At 32.6% G+C, this 21,505-nt stretch overlaps 3 protein-coding genes across 4 annotated transcripts in view; 2 read left to right on the plus strand and 1 right to left on the minus strand.

Annotated features, from left to right (window-relative positions):
• The window catches only part of RpL19 (ribosomal protein L19), a 249,838-nt gene that overhangs the window by 134,718 nt on the left and 93,615 nt on the right, over nt 1-21,505 (minus strand). The window lies entirely within an intron of this gene.
• On the plus strand, nt 1,541-4,234 carry LOC145306117 (solute carrier family 2, facilitated glucose transporter member 6-like). The gene is made up of 6 exons (XM_080148072.1): nt 1,541-1,626; nt 1,706-1,813; nt 2,439-2,512; nt 2,728-2,878; nt 3,186-3,317; nt 4,082-4,234. The coding sequence occupies exons 3-6, from the start codon at nt 2,506-2,508 to the stop codon at nt 4,152-4,154; spliced, it is 363 nt and encodes a 120-aa protein (XP_080004198.1). The 5' UTR covers nt 1,541-1,626; nt 1,706-1,813; nt 2,439-2,505; the 3' UTR covers nt 4,155-4,234.
• Nucleotides 5,754-9,225, plus strand: LOC145306118 (solute carrier family 2, facilitated glucose transporter member 10-like). The gene is made up of 6 exons (XM_080148073.1): nt 5,754-5,837; nt 6,176-6,244; nt 6,360-6,477; nt 7,278-7,436; nt 8,297-8,342; nt 8,893-9,225. The coding sequence occupies exons 1-6, from the start codon at nt 5,812-5,814 to the stop codon at nt 8,982-8,984; spliced, it is 510 nt and encodes a 169-aa protein (XP_080004199.1). The 5' UTR covers nt 5,754-5,811; the 3' UTR covers nt 8,985-9,225.

The raw sequence follows: 21,505 nt of genomic DNA on the forward strand, positions 1-21,505 counted from the left end.
AGATTATATCTCTGTTACCCTGTATTCTTCTATCCCTCTGCTATGGAACAAACAGGTAGATTATTTTGATTATCGTAACTATTATGATAATGTGATACGACATATAAGAAAGGTTAAAAGACAAAAAGAAAGAAGCTGGTTGAAAATAATAACAACCAATTCTAAAAGTGAGAATAGTTATTTACTGCATCGTACTATAAACAGCTTTCCGAGGGTATAAAAATGTACAATTATATAAGATTAAAAGAGATAATACGATGCTACCGGTTCTTATCAACCGGATATCAATCAGTTTCGAAGCTTTACTGAAAAAAATGTTATTTCTTATATTATTGTTTTATTTCAGTGCTTTTGTATCCTTGTTAACTCCCCAACTAAGAGAAGACTGTTCTGAATTCCATATCACAGAAGATCAAGAATCATGGATAGGTAAATCTAGGGCAAAAATGCTTTGCTTCTTTTTCAGAAATTCATTCAAGAAATTGCATTTTTTCGTCTTTTGCACGTTGTTACAGATCACAATCACAGCATACTTTAATAATAAGATCATTTAAAATACATATGTATCTTTTTAAATGCAAATATTTAGCATACTCCTATTTTTAGTAGCGAAGCTACTCTATAATTCTAAATGTCTGTCCGTCTGTCAAAGACAGTGTGGGAGAAACGTGATTTTCTCGGCTCCTTTTCAAGATAGACGCCTGTAATTTTAGGGATTAAATAAATTCATATTATTTACACTCTCACCAAGTTTCATTAAGATTTGTCAATTAATTTGGGTGCCAGATCGATTCCTAGATTTATAAGATTTCATGATGTTCTCGACTCCTATTCAAAATAGACGGCTGAAATTTTCAAGGATTCAATAAATTTGAATTCTGCAGACTTATATAGAGTTTCATTGAGATTCGCTTTTTGATAGGGGTGCTAGTTTGATTCCTAGTTTTTTTAAAGTTTTCATGATTTTCTCGACTTCTATTCAAGATAGTCTGTTTAAATTTTCACTGCTCTATAGTTCATTTTTTTCCGGATGTCCATCCATAAGTTTTGAGTTTCTCTACTTATGGATGTTGTCATGCTTGTTTATGCTTTTAAAGGTTTTTTTTTAATTTCTACCCTTTCTTTTAGTAAGTTTGGATAATTTGTTTACACCACTTGTATGTATTCTCTCTGGTCCTATCCAACATATAATTGGTCCTAGGTATAAACAGATAGATAGATAGACCGACAGACAGACAGACAGACAGACGGACAAACATACAGATACATAGATATCCGACACATCATAATATCTAAAGATGTTATTTATGGTTTCTAGGGGGGGGGGGGGATGTATTGCCTTAAAACAGGCGCAATTCATTACTATGCACAGTTAGGACTTCCAGACAAATGTCGTGCAATCCAAGGGTTCGTTGTCTGAAGGAGGTATGACCATATAACCATACACATCAGTTTTGGTTCAGAGAAGCGCTAAAAAGAGATCTCATAGTTATACAATCGTCAACGGCAATCAGAGGCTAACATATAAAGTTTTAGGTCTTCTCTACAGCTAGCCTGTCTGCCCTACATTACTGCCTGGATAATAACTATATTCGCTGAGGATTATAAACTCATTTATGCTGCTAGGTAAAGTTTTATAATTTACAGATATAATAAAAATTACCAATGAATTAACTTGTATAATAGCTTTGCTTTTTTTTCTCAGATTGTTGGTTGGAATAAGTCATGCCCTGTCTGCAACAACAATATATACTGCTGAAGTTCTCAGTAATGAACAGAGAGGACCATTTGAAGTAGTGGTGGCTTCTTTCAGGTAAAACAAAGTGTTATTTAACGCACCTCTTTTTGTAGTTTGAAACTTCTATTTAAAATACTCAAAACTAGTTCTGTAAAGGTTTTCCTCAGGTACTATGTATATTGTATATAGTGGCATGCACAGGGTTTGTCAAAGGGAGTGAAAGTTCACCAAAAAATTTTGACTCTCCCCTTGAATCAAAATCGAGGTTGTGATAGAAACAATAAGAGGCTGGGGTGTCCAAGCTTTTTCATTTGGGGGGGGGGGGGGGTAAAAATTTGAAAATAAAATTTTTTTGGGGGGGTAATCTTTATATCATAGAGGGAAGCCTATTTATTTGAGGGGGGTGGGGGGATAAAATTTGAAAATCCATAATTCTCATGCTCAAAAAAAGTAAAACCAGCGTTGAATTGAAGGTGGGGATAGGGTGACTTTTTTTTATCTTGACACTCTTTTGGACTAATTTAGGAGTGTGTACAGAGAGAGGATATATAGGAGGGGGGGGGGGGGGGTTCTACATTTCAAAACTATAGAGAGAAAAAAACTTAAATTAAACATATTTAATTTAAAAGTATTCAAAAAGATACTAATATACCTTTATTGAGATATTATCCTATATAATAAAAATACTATATATTTGAAGAGCTGTAGGTTCCACACTTGTATTTGCCCTTGGGCTTCTTTTCAGATGGACAACAATTTCACAATTGATGTTAGGTTAGTGATATTTTCATAAATATTTAAAATATGAAGTTTTTAAAAAAGGAAAAATCATTCCATTTTACAATTACGCGAAATTTGGTTTTAGCTAATTTTCGTTTATCTCGCTCCAAGGATTTTTTTGAATAATTGTTCTGTAAATGATGATTTATTCAGTTGAAGTAAATGATCATTTATCAAAACTCAGATTTTAACCAGATAATGTCTAATAGGTGTGCCCGTTCTAGCATTACTTTTGACCTTTGTAATACCAGAATCTCCAGTTTATTTGATCTCAAAGCAAAAGGATGAAAAGGCTGAAAGAAGTATGAAGAGGCTGTATGGTAATGATTACGACACAAAGTTGAAATCTGAGAAGATAAAGTAAGTTTATCTCATGACACCTGTCCGTCAGAGCTTAGGATCTTGCCAACCACTAAACTGATTAGGATGTACTTTTCATAAATACATAATAAACCTACTTGTCCTGGGGTGGTTGTAAGCTATTTTCTGGGAAGGGGGGCGGGGTGCATCCTGTTTTTAAAAAATTGCATACCCAAAAAATTTTTTATTATCTCGCGCTTTTTAAAATTTTAAAACTCCTATACCTATTGAGCGCTCAAAGTTTATATTAAAGTTTTCTTCCCTATAAAGCCTAGAATTAGAAATAACTGATTATAATATCTTTCAGAAAGAATCTAGAATCCATATCTAAACGACAAGGAGGTACAAAGCTCAATTACTTAAAAAATATTAATAAACATCCTGAAGTGTACAAACCTTTCATTATTGTTCTTGTCCTTGGCGTAGCTCAAATGTGCAGGTAGGATTATATTGTCATTCAAATTAAATCAATTTTAATGAAGATCCTGCTAGATTATTAAAATCATTTAATACTTATATTTGCGGGAACTTTTGTTTAATGAAATCTTCCAATTTTTAACATTTGCAAAACAGCCTGATTTATTGCATCAAGATTGATAACAGATCTATATAGGAAATGAATGTCTATATGAGCTCAAGTTTTCCAAGCGATAGATTTTTAAAACTCATAGTGCTCCAGTAATCCATAATAAACTATCATTGACTAGAATGATAAGACCCATTATTTTACTGTATGAAGAATAAATTCTTTTTTTTTATTTCATGTTGCTATTTGAATTATATTGAAGTATTAAACTTCTATCCATAAAAAAGAAAATTTAAATTAATAATATAGTAAATTAAAGAAAACTTAGTTTTAAAATAATTTGATACTAGCGATACATGCGTAATGTGGTCAGATATTGAACTAAAATTTAACTGAACATTTTAACCCTTTCAGGACGATAATTTGGAATAAAAATATTAAGATCCTAAAATAGTTTAAAGAAAGAAATCGTCAGGGAGAAGATAATGGAAGAATAGGGTTAATAGTCAGAATTTAGATAACCAAAAGAAAGTGAATAAAACATTGAATAAACCTAGCCAATAGCGAGATAATTATATCGAGCCCAACTCTAGTACTATTAATTTAAGATATCATTTGAAAAAATCTCTAAAGGTGTTACTGTTTATACAACTAAAATTTTATATCTATTTGTTCAGTGGTGCATCTGTATTACGTGGTTATGTCATCAAAATCTTTGATTCTATCTTTTCATCCGACCAAGGTAAATGATTTTTGTTTTATTAGATAATTATCTTGAAATTTTCCATTTGATAAGTTTTCTTGCGGGGGATTCTTCCCTAGCTCCCCCCCCCCCGTTTTTTAGGTTTACGTGAATTTTTTTGGGGAAATCTATTTTTCTTTTTTTATGAAAATAGAAAATACCTTAAAACTATCACAGGACAGTATGTATATATAATTTTTCCTGAGAAGCACAAACTTATCGATTCCGCTGTTACGGTTAAGCTTATAATGGACAGACAGGCAGACAAGGGGACATTTTACTTCTTTGCATTATAGATATGTAAAATTATAATTCAATCCAACAATAATTTAAAGCTACAGATTCAAGTCAATTTGAAAGTCTGGAAAATGAAACCTTCACTGGCGAATGTATCAAGGAAAACGAAGTTCATATTTGGGCATATATTGCAGGAATAATTATAGGTAAGACATGTATTATTATCCAATAAGTGTAAAAAGTAAAATAATCAGTTTGTAATATAAAACGCAAACATTGAGTAGCTTGCTTTTTTTTAGGATTCACATTCTTTAAAGATTTTTAGTGGCAAAACTCCAGGGTGCGGCAGCCAAATTTTAGCCAAAAAACAACACAAATCATAATTTTTTAAATATTTTTAATGAAAAACAAAACTGGGACTAGCTTACATTAACGAGCATAGGTAGACATACGGACGTACAGCTCACTGATTATAGATCAGCTACGCTGATGTGGAACCAGGTTAAGTCTATTTTACATATATATTGATCAACAGTTCACAAATAACTGACTACAACCATCAAATGTATTACAGTTCATATGTATTGTACACTTACAGGTATAAAGATATACAACGTTAAATCCTTTAGGCAAAACATAAGTAACTACAATGGTTAAATCAATGTCTATCCCTGTCCATGGGGGACAGGGTAGACTAGGGGAGGGGGGGGGGGAGGTCCCTTGAAAAGATTAAAATTAACACCTGCATTAAGCTTAGAGAATCATTAATTCATACCAAAAGATTAGATACAAAATTGGACACATAACTTGGGAGGTAGGATGAATAAAAAATCAATACTAAACTGATAGCGAAGCTACTCTACAATCTTACAGAAAGGGTGAGGGCATACTACAGTATGTCTATTATCAATTTTTTCGAAATTCGCCTGTACACAATAATCCAAAGGATTGAGGTCAGGTGAATTAGGATGCCTCAAATCCTTGAACCCAACGTCGTGGCAGTTCTCAATTAACCACTTTATAAAATTGGTAGAGTCCTTGTTTTCAAAATACTTTCAGACATGCTAATCTGTTATTCAGTGTGTAGAATTTTATTTTCGATATTTTCATATTTGATCTATTTGGCTTTAAAGTTGGCGACAATTTGGCTGCCACACCCTGTATATGTATTTGTTTCTACCTGCTTATTTTTCAACATCTTTCCTTTAAATTGCCTTTCTTTCTTTGAATTCTACGTTTTATCTATCTTTAATTTTTATTATGTTTGACAATATATTTTGCTGATATAATGTCAATGGCTTTGCCTCTATTGGTGATATAATTCTTGATTATTTTTTTAAAAAGAATATCATATTTTTTCAAGGATTTTTTCGGTTTGCTGGCTCAGTCTTCTGTGCTAGAAAGTTAAAGAACCACAAGAGAAGAAGCATGTACAAAATTTCAATCATTTGCAGGTTTCTTTCATATTCTCATAACTAACAAAGAATAATTTACCTTCATTACAAAATTCAAAAGTTTTTGACTTCAACAAAATGTTGACTTTTCAATACAGTATGAAAAATTGGATTTATTCAAATATCTTTATTGGTGATTATTTTCAATTTGCAAGGAGAAGGGGTTCTAATTTTGATAATCTATGAAAGAACATTTAAAATAAAATCCTAATTTTGCATAACTAACTATCACCTTGTATAATGTCATAAACTATATAAAACAATTCAAGAATGAGTGATTTTTTACAATGTTTAATTATGATCTACATCAATTTTATAAAACTGTTACCATATTTCAGTATTCTGGGTTGTTTGCTGTTTTCTTTGTTCTCCTTTCTAAAAGATCATCACACAGAAGATGTTTATGGGTAATTATTTTATCTTTCTTGGTTCATATTTTGGTGACTGCTGATAGTAAAGAAAAATGGCTATAGATTATTAAATGAATAAAATTGTTAATAGCCTAATAGGTTGTAATTTCAGATGGCTTACCCTTGTATCTGCTTGTTTCATTGTGACCACAGTTCAACTTGGAGTTCAGAATTTACCTTTCATTTTCAGTGGAGAGTTATTTCCAGCAGATATCAGAGTCATTTGTAAGGTAGAAACAAACTAACAATACCTATTAAATTTAACATTTTCACCAATCCTTATACTAAAGTAACAGGATGTCTGTGTGTCTGTGTATCTGTGTGTCTGTACCGAAGGATCTCGCTAACCGCTGAACCGATCGGGTTCTCCTTAACAGGGTAGCTTCTCATAGGTCCCGGGAAGGTTTATAACTATTTTTTTTTTTGGGGGGGGGGTGGGACACCCACAACCCCCCCAAAAAAAATGAAAAAACGCCCCCCCCAAAAAATTTATTTTTTAAATTTTTTAACTAAAATTAAAAAAGAGAAGGGGGGGCACCCCCCCCAAAGAAAATTTTTTTCGCCCCCCCCCCCAATTTTTTTTTTACTTTTTCTTTAAAAATTTAAAATAAGAAATTGGGTTATTAAATTTGACTCTCTCCTCCTCAAGTGTCCCTAGAGGCCTCTAGGGGCGTAGCCGCTAGTATTTACATAAAGCAGGGAGAAGGGATTTATGGAACTGAAAATAATTTCATTTTTGTTAATATACATATGTGATTCAATTTGTTTTAAATTGAAATAACAGTTGTTGAATTTTAAAAATCAATATTTAATTTTTCAAGAACTTAAAACAACAAGTTATTTTTAAAGCTATTTTTTTTATTAAGATATCGTGAATTGCCGCCAAAAAAGACGTCATACAATCAAATGACCAGTGATAGGCCAGTATAAATTTTACCATTAGTCAATTACAATGTATTCTGGCCTATCATTGGTCATTTTATTGCATGACGTCATTTTTTGAGGCACTTTACGCTGTTTCTTTATTTAGAGTTCAACACGAGCATTCATTACCCTGCTGTTACTTGGTATTCTCAAATTGTTTCCTTTGTTTGTTAACTGGATGACCCTTTCTGGCACATTCCTCCTGTATGGATGCATTCTTACTCTATTGTGCCCCATTCTGTATTTTATTGTTCCGGAAACTAAGGTAAAGGGTGTGCAAAAGAAAAATGTATATTATTTAAAAATTTAAATTGTGGCTTTTGTTATTTACTAAGTATATTTGCAATAACTTTTATTTAATGAAATCTTCCAATTTTTAACATGTACAAAACGGCCTGCTTAATTGCTTCAAGATCCATGTCAGATCTATATAGGAAATAAATGTCTATAATCGAGCTCAAATTTTCCAAGGAATATATGTTTGAAACTCATAGTGCTTCAATAATCCATAATTAACTCTCATTGCCCAGAACGATAAGACCCATTATTTTACTTTATTAAAAATAAATTCATTTTTTTCATTTCATGTTGCTATTTACATTATACTGAAGTATTTTATTTCTAATCATAAAAAAGAAAATTTAAATTTATAATATAATGAATTTAAGAAAACTCTGTTTTAAAAGAATTCGATAGTGGCGACACTTTGTGTGTTCAAATATTAAACTAAAATTGTAATCATATTAACCCTTTGGCGATGGTAATGTAAAAAAATATGATTTAAAAAATCTTTTTTAAAATCATTTAAATTATTAAACATTTACTTTCTTTTAGATAGTAATGCTGGGTGAGGAAAATAGATTTATTGAGAAATAGATATGCATATAGAAAACTAGCCAATTGGGAGATAGTTATATCGAGCCAACTCTAGTAAATAGAAATATACAACACTCACCAGTTGATTAGTTATAAGCTAAAATTTTTTAAAATATAATGTAATTAATTTATTATTTAATAAATCTTTTTTAAATGAAATTGGAAAGGAAATTATTTATCAGAAAACTTTTATAAACAGACTTTTGTTATAAAATTTTCATTGTAAATTAATCATATATTTTATTTTAGGGAGTTGAATTGGAGAAAATGCACACATTTTTTAGAAAAGCTACTGGTAATTGATGAAATATATATAAGGATATCTATAATACAAAGTAGAACAATGTTTGTCTGTCTAAAGCTTAAGCTCCCTGTAATTGCTGAACCAATTGGGATCAACTTAAAAAAAATCAAAAATAAACTTCTGGTAATACGGTAGTTTTAAGATATTTTTTGGACACCAATTCCCACACATAATTACATATCCCACTACAATCGTGTGTGTACTCGTAAGTTTAAGTTTTTATAGTGTGCGACAAATTAGAGTAACCTGTAACAGAAGAATTTCTATAATCTCCTGTTTTTAAAACCTAAACATAAAGTAGGGAGAAACACTCTCTACACCTCTAGGGGCAACAGAACGTAAGATTAGACAAGGATAAAACATAAATAATAGAGAAGCTTTATCAAGTTAGGTTTATAATCTATAGAATGATTCTAAGATCCCTTAATTAACATTCAAATTTTGAGATATTCGATAATTTGAATATATGTAATGATAAAAAGGCTCTAGGTAGTAAATTAACTTGTATTTGTATAGCTCTTAAGTTAGACATTTTTTTCAGTTATTGACCCACCTGATATGAACCAGATTGAGGATGAGGTGAAAGCACGTCATCATATGGAAATTCAATTCAAGACAAACTTGAAAATCTAGATTTTAAAGGACTAAGGATTCACGAGCTTAATGACTTAGAAGGCGTGGGTAAATTATATTTAGTCCTTTAATGCCAAAAGATAGGTGGAGGATTAATTTATTGTTCATGAGTACTTTTTTCCTCAACTTAAATCCTTCAAAGATTTTTTGCATCGTTTAGTTTAAAAAGTTTGAGCCATGAAATAAAATCTGTGAAATAAAATAAATTCTAATTGTTGTACTGTACCAGTGCAGTGTTTGTAAATCCATACTATTTGTAGTTAGATTTATATAAAATAAAATGAAGCTTTTTAATTTTTTTTATATTTATAATTAGCGAGGCACAAATCAACAAAGTGAGTATTAAGACTAATGTTCAGTGGTTGTTATAAACTTCACAAATTTCTGTTGAATATTTTTAATTTCAGTTTAGGAAAAACATTATTTTAAAAATCAAATTGAAAAAATTAGGTCTAGTTAGGTTCAGTTACATCGGGTACTGAGCAGGAATAAGATATAATCAACAAGCAATATATAACTAAAATAATAAATGGGGAGGGGGCAAATGGAGGGGTTGTCAATTTTATAATGTATTGCCCCCCAGCTGAGGAACATGAAAAGGTTTCAAGATTTTTTTCTAAATTAATTTCATTGTTGGTATAAGCTGGGTATTGTGTAGTCACGCAGGATTAAGGTCTCTGCAGGGGCTATGCATAGAAAAAGACTAACCACTCCAACTTCTAAATAATTTTTTTTCAAAAATAAGGAAAGGGGTAATATATGCAGGGCCTGTACTATGTAGGCACTTTGTCTGTGTCTTTGTTTCTACCAAGTTCCCCTATCCCCTTATAAATCAAAATGACAACATATACCTATTTTCGTTAATTTAAAATAAAGTATCTGTATAGGTAAAAGAAGTTTCCACTTGAAAGTAAAGCTATTCTAATTTGTTTAGACATGAATTTATAAGATAAGGATTGTATAAAAGACAAAAAGTGTTCACAACTATCTAGTCTGAAAATGACAAACATAGGATTAAGAGCATGTATCATCCTGCTTCTCTTAAGCAGAAGTAGATGTTTTCTGATCAAAGATGATCTTCCAGAGCCTAGAATAGTTGTTCTTGGTGCTGTCGGAGATGGAAAGTCTACTTTAGCTAATGTACTGCTTGGATGTGAACCTGACAGTGAGGACTGTCTATTTGAGGTTTGTAATGGAGTGGATTCTTGTACTAAAGAGACTACATATGGTGTGGGAAGTTTTCTTGGCACTAGGATTCCTGTTACTATTGTAGACACTCCAAGTTTTGGTGGTTCAGACAATGATGATCCTGAACTCATTGATCAAATGGTTGGTTTCCTAAAAAATACTGTCAATACAACTAATGTATTTCTTCTTTCTTTTAATGGTGAGGTTGATCGCTTGGATACAGATCTTCAGCAAATGATAAGAGAGATGGTGGCATTATTTGGTGAGGGATTTTGGGACAATGTCATCATGGAGTTTACACATTGGGCATATGATGATGCTTCAGTACGGCAACGAAATTTTACAGGAAAAACAGAACAATGGAAACTTGATAATTACAACCAAGGTCTTCAAGAAATGTTTGGGGTTACCAAGAACCTTACAGGTGTTTTCATTGATAGTTATGCCAAAAAGGCCTGGAATCTTGATGATGAAAACCAGCAAATTGCATTCAACAGAGAAACAGAAAAACTTTTGAAGGCAACTCTGGAGTTCAACCCATTTCAGTTTATGACTATTCAGGATGTACTGGAGGAGTTGAGTGCATTGAGAGCTGAAAATAAACACCTGAATAATATCATCGATGAGGACATTGCTCAACTTTTCAATGCAGTCACAAGTAATTCAAATCTCATTGAAGAAAATTCTAAACAAATTACAGGAATGCAGTCAATAGTTGAAGGACATGATAACGAAATAATGGAACTTACCTCTGATGTAAAAAGAAACACCAACTCAATTGAAAATAATAAACAATTACAAGATGAGGTAAATTCTAATTTTGAAGTTGAGATAATAAATGTAGAGAAAGAACAAATCAACATACTTCATGAAATAATAAGTTTGCAACAAAGTTATATCTCTACTAGCCTACAGCTCACGTTGTTCGCTGGTCTGTAATGCTATTGAGAACATTAAATATCTGTAGGGAAAGGGTATAATGGTGATGCAATTATAAGAGTATAAAATCCGGTAATTAAGAATTCGTTTAGGGCCTGATCTTTCAGGGATAAGACAGAAGGCTTTTTTATGTTTTTATGCTGACCCATGCACCTCTACTCTATGAATAACATTGTCTGGCGATTTATCGTTAATGCTCTAAAATATTTTTTTTTCAGCTTTTATCAATGATAATCTTTTTAAATGTTGTGTAAATATTCAAATACCACTAAGCATCATTACTTACTATGTCTGTCTGTTGTGCACCATTTTTGCATTCATTTGCTTTGCCTTTTATTTTTTTAATTCAAGAGCTTCTATAGTTATGGATGTTGTCATCCTTATTTATTTGTTAAAAGTTTTATTTCTCACCTTCTTCGTTATTCTGTATATAGTGCTTTGAAATTATTAAAATAACTGTAGGGAAAATGTTTATTTTCCCCTCTGCTATTTAACATTGAAGATTGAATTTTTTTGAGACCAATGCACTTCTGCCCGCATAACCGTCGATCAATCAGTACTGCATAAACACAACTTTTTTTTCTGATGTCAAAGACTGCTAATATTTTGTTTGAAGATTTGTATGACCACTGCACTGATCATTGTTCGTCATTCTGTCAGTTATGCCCCTTTTCCTTCTTTTTGCTTTTGTGTTCTTACTTTTACAATTAGGAACGTTGCTACATGTGGATATATTATCATCCTTGTTGATGATTTTTAAACTCATGGATCTTAGGAGATAATGTACTATATTTATTTTACATCCCCCATGATGATAAATAAAGGTAAGCCTTCTGTTGATTGAAAAGTTTGGACACTTCTTGTTTAGAAGTGACAAAACACAGATCAAGTTTTTTAGTCAAAGTGGTTACTAAACTTTGGTTTACAGTGTAATTTACAGTCAAATGTTCCCTCCTTCCCTGAGCAAAAGAAATTCTGGAATTGAAACTATCCTTCTTACTCTATAATTCACATGGTCCATTAGTCTCTTGGATCGAGATTTCATATTTTAATAGCTAAAATATTTGTTTTCTCAGCTGCTATCAAAATTAGATGGTTTAAATTTTTAATCAAGATTATAATGACACATTTGCAAAATTCATTTTCATTTAGTAGCGAAGATTATCTTTAATTCAAAATGTCCTTCCGTTCGTCTGTTGGCTATGATTAGAGGAAAATGTGATTTTCTCATTTGCTATTCAATGGCTGAAAAGTTGTGTAAATACTCCCTACATAGCTTTCCAGTATGGGCCTTATTTATTGGTCAGTTCATTCATCCAGTAAGAGGGAAGGAAATGGGGTAAAAGGGTTGTATAATGTTGTTAATGATCTATTTCTTGTTAAAAGCAAAACTTTTTTACAGGGGGGGTTTGTCTGTCCATCCGTACGTCTCTAACAGATAGTTCTGATTGTTTATTTAGGCATATTAGAATTGTCCTATTGAATTCAAACTCGACAATAAAATTCTTGAAACTGTTATGTCCTGCAATGAAGTCAAAGTAAAATTTTTTTTTTACCATTGCTTTACATAGTTGCCCTATCACCATGACGTTAGTATGTCCAAATAAAATATCTTGTATTTAAGCTATTAAATGATATATTACTATTTTTGGTAAATCTAGATATTTCATCTTAAGTGCAGTTACTCTAAATTTCTTTTAAGGATTTTGTCATTCTTGTTAATCTTATTAATTATCAGAGATAATTACTCTTTTTAATTAATAATTAATAATTACTCTCGCTCATTGACTTACAAATTTTATTCTCTTTTTCTTCAATTAAATGAGTTATTTAATTTAATCAAACAAAATTTAGCATAAATGAATATTTAAATCTCAAGGAAATAAATGATCGAGCGATATAACCTCCCCTCCTCTCTCTGTTTCTCTCTACTTCTTTCTTTCTCCCTCTCCCCGTTCTCTCTCTCTCTCCCCCCGTTCTCTTTCTCTCCCCCCTCTCTCTCTGTCTCTCTCGCTCTGTCTCTCTTTCTCCTTCCATTCTCTTTCTCTCCTTCCCCCAATCTCTCTCTTTCGCTCTCTCTCTCTTTCTCTTGCTTCTCACTCTCACTCTCCCTCTCTTCATACTCAACAAAATAATAAGTTACAACTTTAACGTCTTCGAATATCTGTTAACTTATTTATTCAGTAATTTGTTTTATATTTACACCCAATGTAACAATACACGATTTAACGTTTTGCTTCATTTTTATATATTTTTTAAAGATTAAAATTCTAATATTTTTCATTTAAAATTTTCGTCCTGAAAGGGTTAAAATGATTGGTTTAATATCTGACCGCATTACGGGGAGTGTCGCACGAATCAATTCATTATAAAACTAAGTTTTCCTATGTTTACTATATTATTAACTTAAGTTTTCTGTTTTATGAATACAAATCAAATACTTCAATGTTATTTAAATAGCAAAATGAATATAAAAAATGCATTTATGATGCATAAAGTAGAACAATGGGTATTATCGTTCTGGGCAATGAGAGTTTAATAGTGATCATTGAAGCACTATGAGTTTTGAACGACATACGTTTGGAAGATTCAAGCTCGTTTATAGACGTTTATTTCCTATATAGATCTGTCATGGATCTTGATGCAATAAAGCAGGCCCTTTTGTAAATGTTAAAAATTGGAAGATTTCACTAAATAAAAGTAATCGCAAATATACTTAGTAAATAATGGAAAACTTGAATGATTGTTGCCCTAAACTCTAATACTTTCCTCACCAAGTCTTTTCCTCAACTTTCATTAATCCTGTCTATGAAATTGCTCATCAACTTGGCAGAAGGGGAACTAAAATCTGGGTAGGGGGGAAGGAAGAGTCTAGAGGGGTTTGCGAGGTGAGCCTCGCGCAAAAGAATTTATATTAGGCTAGCATAAAGCTACCTTGCTCCACTGTAGTGAAGCTATGCCTTTCACCAACATATTCTAATGCTTTACTTTATCTAATATTCTAAGAAAAAAATTTGGCTCCATTGAAGAAAAATAACAATAGTTTGTTTGAAATAGGAACATCTAGTGGCAGATTATTGAACTTCATAATATACATTTTTCTGGATGTCATTAAACATGATTAGTGATTGAAAAACACAGATGGGGTAGCAAACAATGCTATGATATTAAAATTGAAGCAAGGGGTTAAAACTCACACATGGAGGTCAAAAATTTACTATGGGGTCATTTTTTCATGATGGGGTAGCTTCAAGTGCTTATATCTGGAGAACCGTAAGAGATAGAGGCCTAGTTGCTTGACTGTGGTAACTCAGATTTACACAAGGAAGCCATTTATGCACATGGGGTGTCAAAATTTGATATGGGGTATTTTTTTCATAATGGGGTGTCAAAATTTGATATTGGGTATTTTTTTCATGATGGGGTAGGTTCAAGTGCTTATATCTGGTGAACCGTAAGAGATAGAGGCCTAGTTGTTTGACTGTGGTAACTCAGATTTACGTAAGGAGGCCATTTATGCACATGGGGGACAAAAATTTTATATGGGGTCTGTGATAACTCAGATTTACATAAGGAAGCCATTTATGCACATAAGGGACAAAAATTTGATATGGGGTCATTTTTTCATGATGGGGGTAGTTTCAAGTGCTTATATCTGGAGAACTGTAAGAGATAGAGGCCTAGTTGCTTGACTGTGGTAACTCAGATTTACATAAGGAAGCCATTTATGCACATGGGGGACAAAAATTTTATATGGGGTACATTTTCCATGATGGGGTTAGTTTCAAGTGCTTATATCTGGAGAACCGTAAGAGATAGAAGCCTAGTTGCTTGACTGTGGTAACTCAGATTTACATAAGAAAGCCATTTATGCACATGGGGGACAAAAATTTGATAGGGGGTATTTTTTCATGATGGTGGGTAAAAATTGAATATTCGGGCAATTTTTTATGATGGAGGGGGAATTAGGTTAATTTAGGTTAGGTAATATTGAGTAGCCCTGCAAGGTTAGGAGACCCTAACTCTGCAGGGCTACTCAATATTTCCTAATCCCTTCAGGGGAGGAATTAGGTTATGTTAGGTAATATTGAGTAGCCCTGCAGGGCTACTCAATCTTAAACTAACCTAACTTTATTTTTTCAGATGGGGTAGAATCTCACTCCTCAACTGGGATGGTGCCGGATTAACTTGATATATAAACATGTATGTGAGTTGAAAATTAATGTAAAATTTTAAACTTTAAAATTACGAAAAAATGACTTTTATTCATTGTGAAAACACCACAGTGAGAAAATGCACGAAAAATCAGACTTTAAATAGATTTAAAAAGTTAAAAATCACCCAGCGCTTAGTTTTATGACCAAATGAAGAGGACTGGAAGTTTTTATCAAAATCTGAGACCTCATGAAGAATTTTTTTTTGTAAATAATGAGCTATCTATTTACAGTACCAAACATGTCTGTTATTTAAAATGGTCTTGTCCATACTCTAATGAAGTTGTAACAATATTTTTGTGTTAGTGTGCTCTTTATATACATGTATGATGGTGTTTGTTGTGGTTAAAAATATTCAATATTAAAAATGTCAAAAATCTATCAAGTATTATTCTAAGTGAACTTTACTTTAGCCGAAAAATCATGTAATAAAATTGATTTTAGCACAGGGATTGTTTAGATTTTTATCTTTAGCATAAAGTCCTGTGTCCATAGACACCTTACCCAGCTTCCTAGCTCTCATACAAGTCATTTGAGGCCAAAAGTATGTATCAAGAACTAAAAATGTACAATTTGTCACCATACAGAATCGGTGGAATTTTGACATTTTGAATATGTTCTTTTATAGCCTGCTGAATGTCGGAAAATGTTCTTTGATTTAATTGACCACATCAAATACCATCATTAGATCTTTTCATGAAAATACCCTTTCTCGAATTTCATTCTTCTGCTAACCTAAAAAGTTACTTTAGGGGCCTAGAAATACATGTACAAAATTTCAGCTCTTTATCTCTACTGGCGACCTAGCGCCAGGCATGTAAAATATTAACAGATAACGGTAGCACTGCGGTTTTAACAATATCTCAGTAATGTGCAGGTTTTAAGCTCTTCTGCATATTTCAATTTAAACACATAAGGCCAAAGATATTATATCCAAAAAATCTTTTGTCAAAGTCTACTCTACACCTAGCGCCAGTCAGTTTTCTAAAATCATGCATTTTATACCTGTGAAAAATGAAATCGCCGGCGCTAGGTGTAGAGTAGACTTTGACAAAAGATTTTTGGGATATCATATCTTAGGCCTTATGTGTTTAAGTTGAAATATGCAGAACACCTAAATTCACCTTCCAAGCCATTCTCTATGCATTTTAAATTTTTTAATGAAATAACGGGATTTCAAAACTGCCTTTTGAAAAGGCCTAAAAAGTATCTTTTTTTGTCCCTTTTTTCACTGTTTATAGTTACAACTTATTAAGATATTATTCTCAGTTAAAAAAAATTTGGCGCTTCCAGCACCAAAACCGGCAAAAACAGGCAGTTAAACTTCTGTACCCCTACTTAACCCCCTAACAGACCCCCCCTCTATCTCGGCTCCTGTTACAGATAGAGACGTAAAACTTTTTTCTGGTGGTTATGTGTATTTTTAGTGAAAATTACTTTTCTAGTCATAGCGGTCAGACCGCTCCTTATCCGCTTTTTAGAGGCCAGCCGCTAAATATTAAAACTGCTGTAGAGCAGCCAATTTACAAGCTAAGAAAACCAAATTATATGACAAACTATTATTTTTTATAACAAACAAATACCTTTTCTGACCATCGCTGAAAAACGACAAATAACGGAAACCACCAATTTTGGCGGTAAAATGGCGGTTGGCGGGGCTAAATAATATTTTTATCTGTTTATAGTTACAATTTATTAAGATATTATTCTCAGTTAAAAAAAAATTGGCGCTTCCAGCACCAAAACCGGCAAAATCAGGCAGTTAAACTTCTGTACCCCTACTTAAATTTTACGACGAACTATTATTTTTTATAACAAAAAAATACCTTTTCTGACCATCGCCAAAAACAACAAATAACGGAAACCGCCAATTTTAGCAGTAAAATGGCGGTTGGCGGCGCTAATTAATATTTTTATCTGTTTATGATCACAATAAAAAACTTCATAAAAAAATTGGCTGATTAAGGTCCGGAAAGGGGCAACACAGTTAATTGTTGAAACTAATGTAATAGATTTTTATTTTAGTCAGATGCCAGACGCAGGCAATTAAATAAATTAACATTTAGAAATAGGAAAGAAAACAAAGTCATTCCTAATTAGGACAGAAGTCACTGGAAATTGATCTGATTGATCTAAGGAAGGCTACTTATGTCCTTCATCTAACAAAATCTAACTTAAGGGAGGTGACTTATGTCCTTTGTCTGACAAATTCTTACATTAGGAAGGCTGCTTATGCCCTTCATCTTAGCTTTTCTGTCCTTCACATAGCAAAACCTCACAAAACATAGCTTTTCTGTCCTTCACATAGCAAAACATAGCAAATTTTAGCAACACATAGCAAATTCTTGCAAAACATAGCAAATTCTTGCAAAACCTAGCAAATTCTTGCAAAACATTGCATATTATTGGAAAACTTAGCTTTTCTGTCCTTCACCTAGCAAATTCTTGCAAAATATAGCAAATTCTTACAAAACATAGCAATTTCTTGCAAAACATAGCAAATTCTTACAAAACATAACAAATTCTTGCAAAACATAGCAAATTCTTGCAAAACATAGCAAATTCTTGGAAAACTTAGCTTTTCTGTCCTTCACATACCAAATTCTTGCAAAATGTAGCAAATTCTTGCAAAACATAGCAAATTCTGGCAAAACATAGCAAATTCTTGCAAAACATAGCAAATTCTTGCAAAACATAGCAAATTCTTGCAAAAATATAGCAAATTCTTGCAAAACATAGCAAATTCTTACAAAACATAGCAAATTCTTGCAAAACAAAGCAAATTCTTACAAAACATAGCAAATTCTTGCAAAACATAGCAAATTCTGACCACCGGTTCACGAGATACGGTGACCTGGTGTCCTTGGTACCAACAGTAAGATTTGGGAAATGGTTTGAATCCTTAGTAAATTTGGCTAAGTCCAAAAATTTTTTGACACTTAGAATATTTTCGACCTTGTGTCATCTCAGTAGGTATGCTTGGTGTCACCTGGGTATTTTTTCTTTAAAAATTTGACTAAGTGTTAAAATATTTTTGGACTTACTAATTTACTAAGGATTCAAACCAAGGACACCAGGTCACTGTATCTCAAGAATTGGTGGTCGGATCGCGCTGAAACTTCGTTTTTGAGTTTGGGACCCGTATTGCAAGAATTTGCTATATTTTGCAAGATATTGCTATGTTTTGTAAGAATTTGCTATGTTTTGTAAGAATTTGCTATGTTTTGTAAGAATTTGCTATGTTTTGTAAGAATTTGCTATGTTTTGTAAGAATTTGCTATGTTTTGTAAGAATTTGCTATGTTTTGTAAGAGTTTGCTATGTTTTGCAAGAATAAGCTATGTGAAGGACATAAAAGCTAAGTTTTCTAAGAATTTGCTATGTTTTGTAAGAATTTGCTATGTTTTGCAAGAATTTGCTATGTTTTATAAGAATTTGCTATGTTTTGCAGGAATTTGCTATGTTTTGTAAGAATTAGCTATGTTTTGTAAGAATTTGCTATGTTTTGCAAGAATTTGCTATGTTTTGTAAGAATTTGCTATGTTTTGCAAGAATTTGCTATGTTTTGTAAGAATTAGCTATGTTTTGCAAGAATTTGCTATATTTTGCTAGAATTTGCTATGTTTTGCCAGAATTTGCTATGTTTTGCAAGAATTTGATACGTTTTGCAAGAATTTGCTATGTGAAGGACAGAAAAGCTAAGTTTTCTAAGAATTTGCTATGTTTTGAAAGAATTTGCTATGTTTTGTAAGATATTGCTATGTTTTGTAAGAATTTGCTATGTTTTGTAAGAATTTGCTATGTTTTGTAAGAATTTGCTATGTTTTGCAAGAATTTGCTATGTTTTGTAAGAATTTGCTATGTTTTGCAAGAATTAGCTATGTGAAGGACAGAAAAGCTAAGTTTTCCAATATTTTGCTATGTGATGGACCAAAAACCAATTTTATGCAAGATTTTGCTATGTGAAGGATCAAAAAGCTAGGTTTTGTGAGGTGAAGGGAGGCTACTTATGTCCTCAATCTTGCAAAATCTTTGTTAAGAGAGGCATGTTATGCCCTTCATCTAACAAATTCTCACATAAGGAAGGCTACTTATGTCCTTCCTAGGAAGGTGACTTCTGTCCTAATGTAGTAATGACTTTGTTTTCTTTCCATGATCCTAGAAATATTATCAATTTGTCTAAAAGGGTTAAAAACAAAATCAAAATATACAAATCTAATTATTAAAAACATCAAGATGATCTTTTCCATCCTATTACATATTATCTTTCTTATTTTCCTTTTCAAATGCAAGATGTATTTTCAAAATTTAACTGTTGACAGAAAGATTCTGGACCATGGACAGAAAACGAAGTTGCCGGCGATTCTTATGTGCTAGTATGCATAAAATGACTTAAGAAATGTCTTCTGATTTTAGTTGAAAGGTGGATACAATAAGTGAAGGACCTATTTTTATAGTATCTAAAAAAAAAAAGTTTATAATCAGTGATAGTGAGAAAAATTGTGTCTATGGTTGTCTTTATATAAACTTTTGTAAAATATTTAATATTGATATAGTGTAAAAAATAATTGTAGTAATATTACCATTCTCCCCTTCAAGGACGTCCAATGTGTTTATTAGGCAGGGGGGGGGGGGAAGGATATTTTATTTTGGGGGGATAACAGGATGTCTGTTTTTATGTCTCTCTGTACTGAAGGATCTCACTAACTGCAGAACTGATATGGTTCCCCATAACAGGGTAGCTTCTCTTAGGTCCTGGGAAGGTTTATAACTAATTTGGGGGAGGGTAACACCACCTTCCCAAGAACTTGAAAATCTAGGAATCAATCTGATTTGACACACAAAAAGTGTAGAAAAGTATGAATAAATATATACAGGGTGGGGCAAATAAGACCGGACAAATTCTAACTTCTAAACAAATGAACATAAAATCGTCAATTTTAAAGATTTTATTGAATTTTAAAAACTGGCAAGCAAAATAGGTATATGACTATTAGATTATTCAATATTATCGCCGCCAGCCTTAATTACCGCCTCTACCCGCCTCCTTAACCGCCGGCAGGTCCAGATCAAAATGTACCTGTCCAAGCTGGCGTATTTCTCCTTGATAGTGGCAATGAGGGATGTCTTTGTGGTATGGGCACGTCTATTGGTGCATGCTTTAAAGTAGCCCTAGGCCAAAAAGTCCATTGAATTAAGATCGGGCTGCTGGGAGGCCACAGGAGACGTTCTTTACCTTTTTAGAAATGGCATGAAGTTTAAGCTAGGGTTGTCAGCGCAACCTATAGTCTAAAATGAGTTTTAAAGTTCAATATGGGTCCCGAAAGTCAAGAACCGAGAAATTTTCACGGTTTTTGATGTTTTTTACATCTCAAAATCTGCCCCGATTCACTTTGCTGGAGTACTACCGCCAAGCAATTTCAGATAGAGAGCTCTATTCTTTTCTAGTGTCTTACTTATGTATCTAACAGTATCCCCAGCAATTTGCATAACTCTACCTCACCTACAGATGGGCTGAGGTCATATTAAGTGGGCCCTAGTCGAGAATCCAGATTAAACCACCGGCGCATTTGGAATCTGCCTTGTTGAAAATATACGCAGCTAGCTCGTTGTACACGTCCATCTACGTCCAAAGATTTTTTTTGCTAAAAGGTCATTACCTAAGCTTTTTATAGTGTGGTCAAACGTCCTGATTGGTCAAGTAGTTTTGGCGCTATGGCCGTTTAAAGTTTGTCCGGTCTTATTTGCCCCACCCTGTATATGATTGATCACATGGTACCTTCTGAATAAATTTTGACAAATAATATAAAAATGAGGGACAACAAAACTTAGTTATAAAAAATAATAGTTCGTCATAAAATTTGGTTTTCTTAGATAAAAATATTAATTAGCGCCGCCAACCGCCATTTTACTGCCAAAATTGGCGGTTTCTGTTATTTGTCGTTTTTTGGCGATGGTCAGAAAAGGTATTCTTTTTATAAAAAAATAATAGTTCGTCATAAAATTTGGTTTTTTTAGCTTTAAAATTGGCTGCTCTACAGCAGTTTTAATATTTAGCGGCTGGCTGCTAAAAAGCGGATAAGGAGCAGTCTGACCGCTATGACTAGAAAAAGTAATTTTCTCTAAAAATAAACATGAACCACCAGAAAAAAGTATTACGTCTCTATCTGTAACAGGAGCC

This window comes from Acartia tonsa, chromosome 14 (assembly GCF_053477335.1).
Source record: "Acartia tonsa isolate MP-2025a chromosome 14, ASM5347733v1, whole genome shotgun sequence".
In the NCBI taxonomy this organism is placed as follows: domain Eukaryota; kingdom Metazoa; phylum Arthropoda; class Copepoda; order Calanoida; family Acartiidae; genus Acartia; species Acartia tonsa.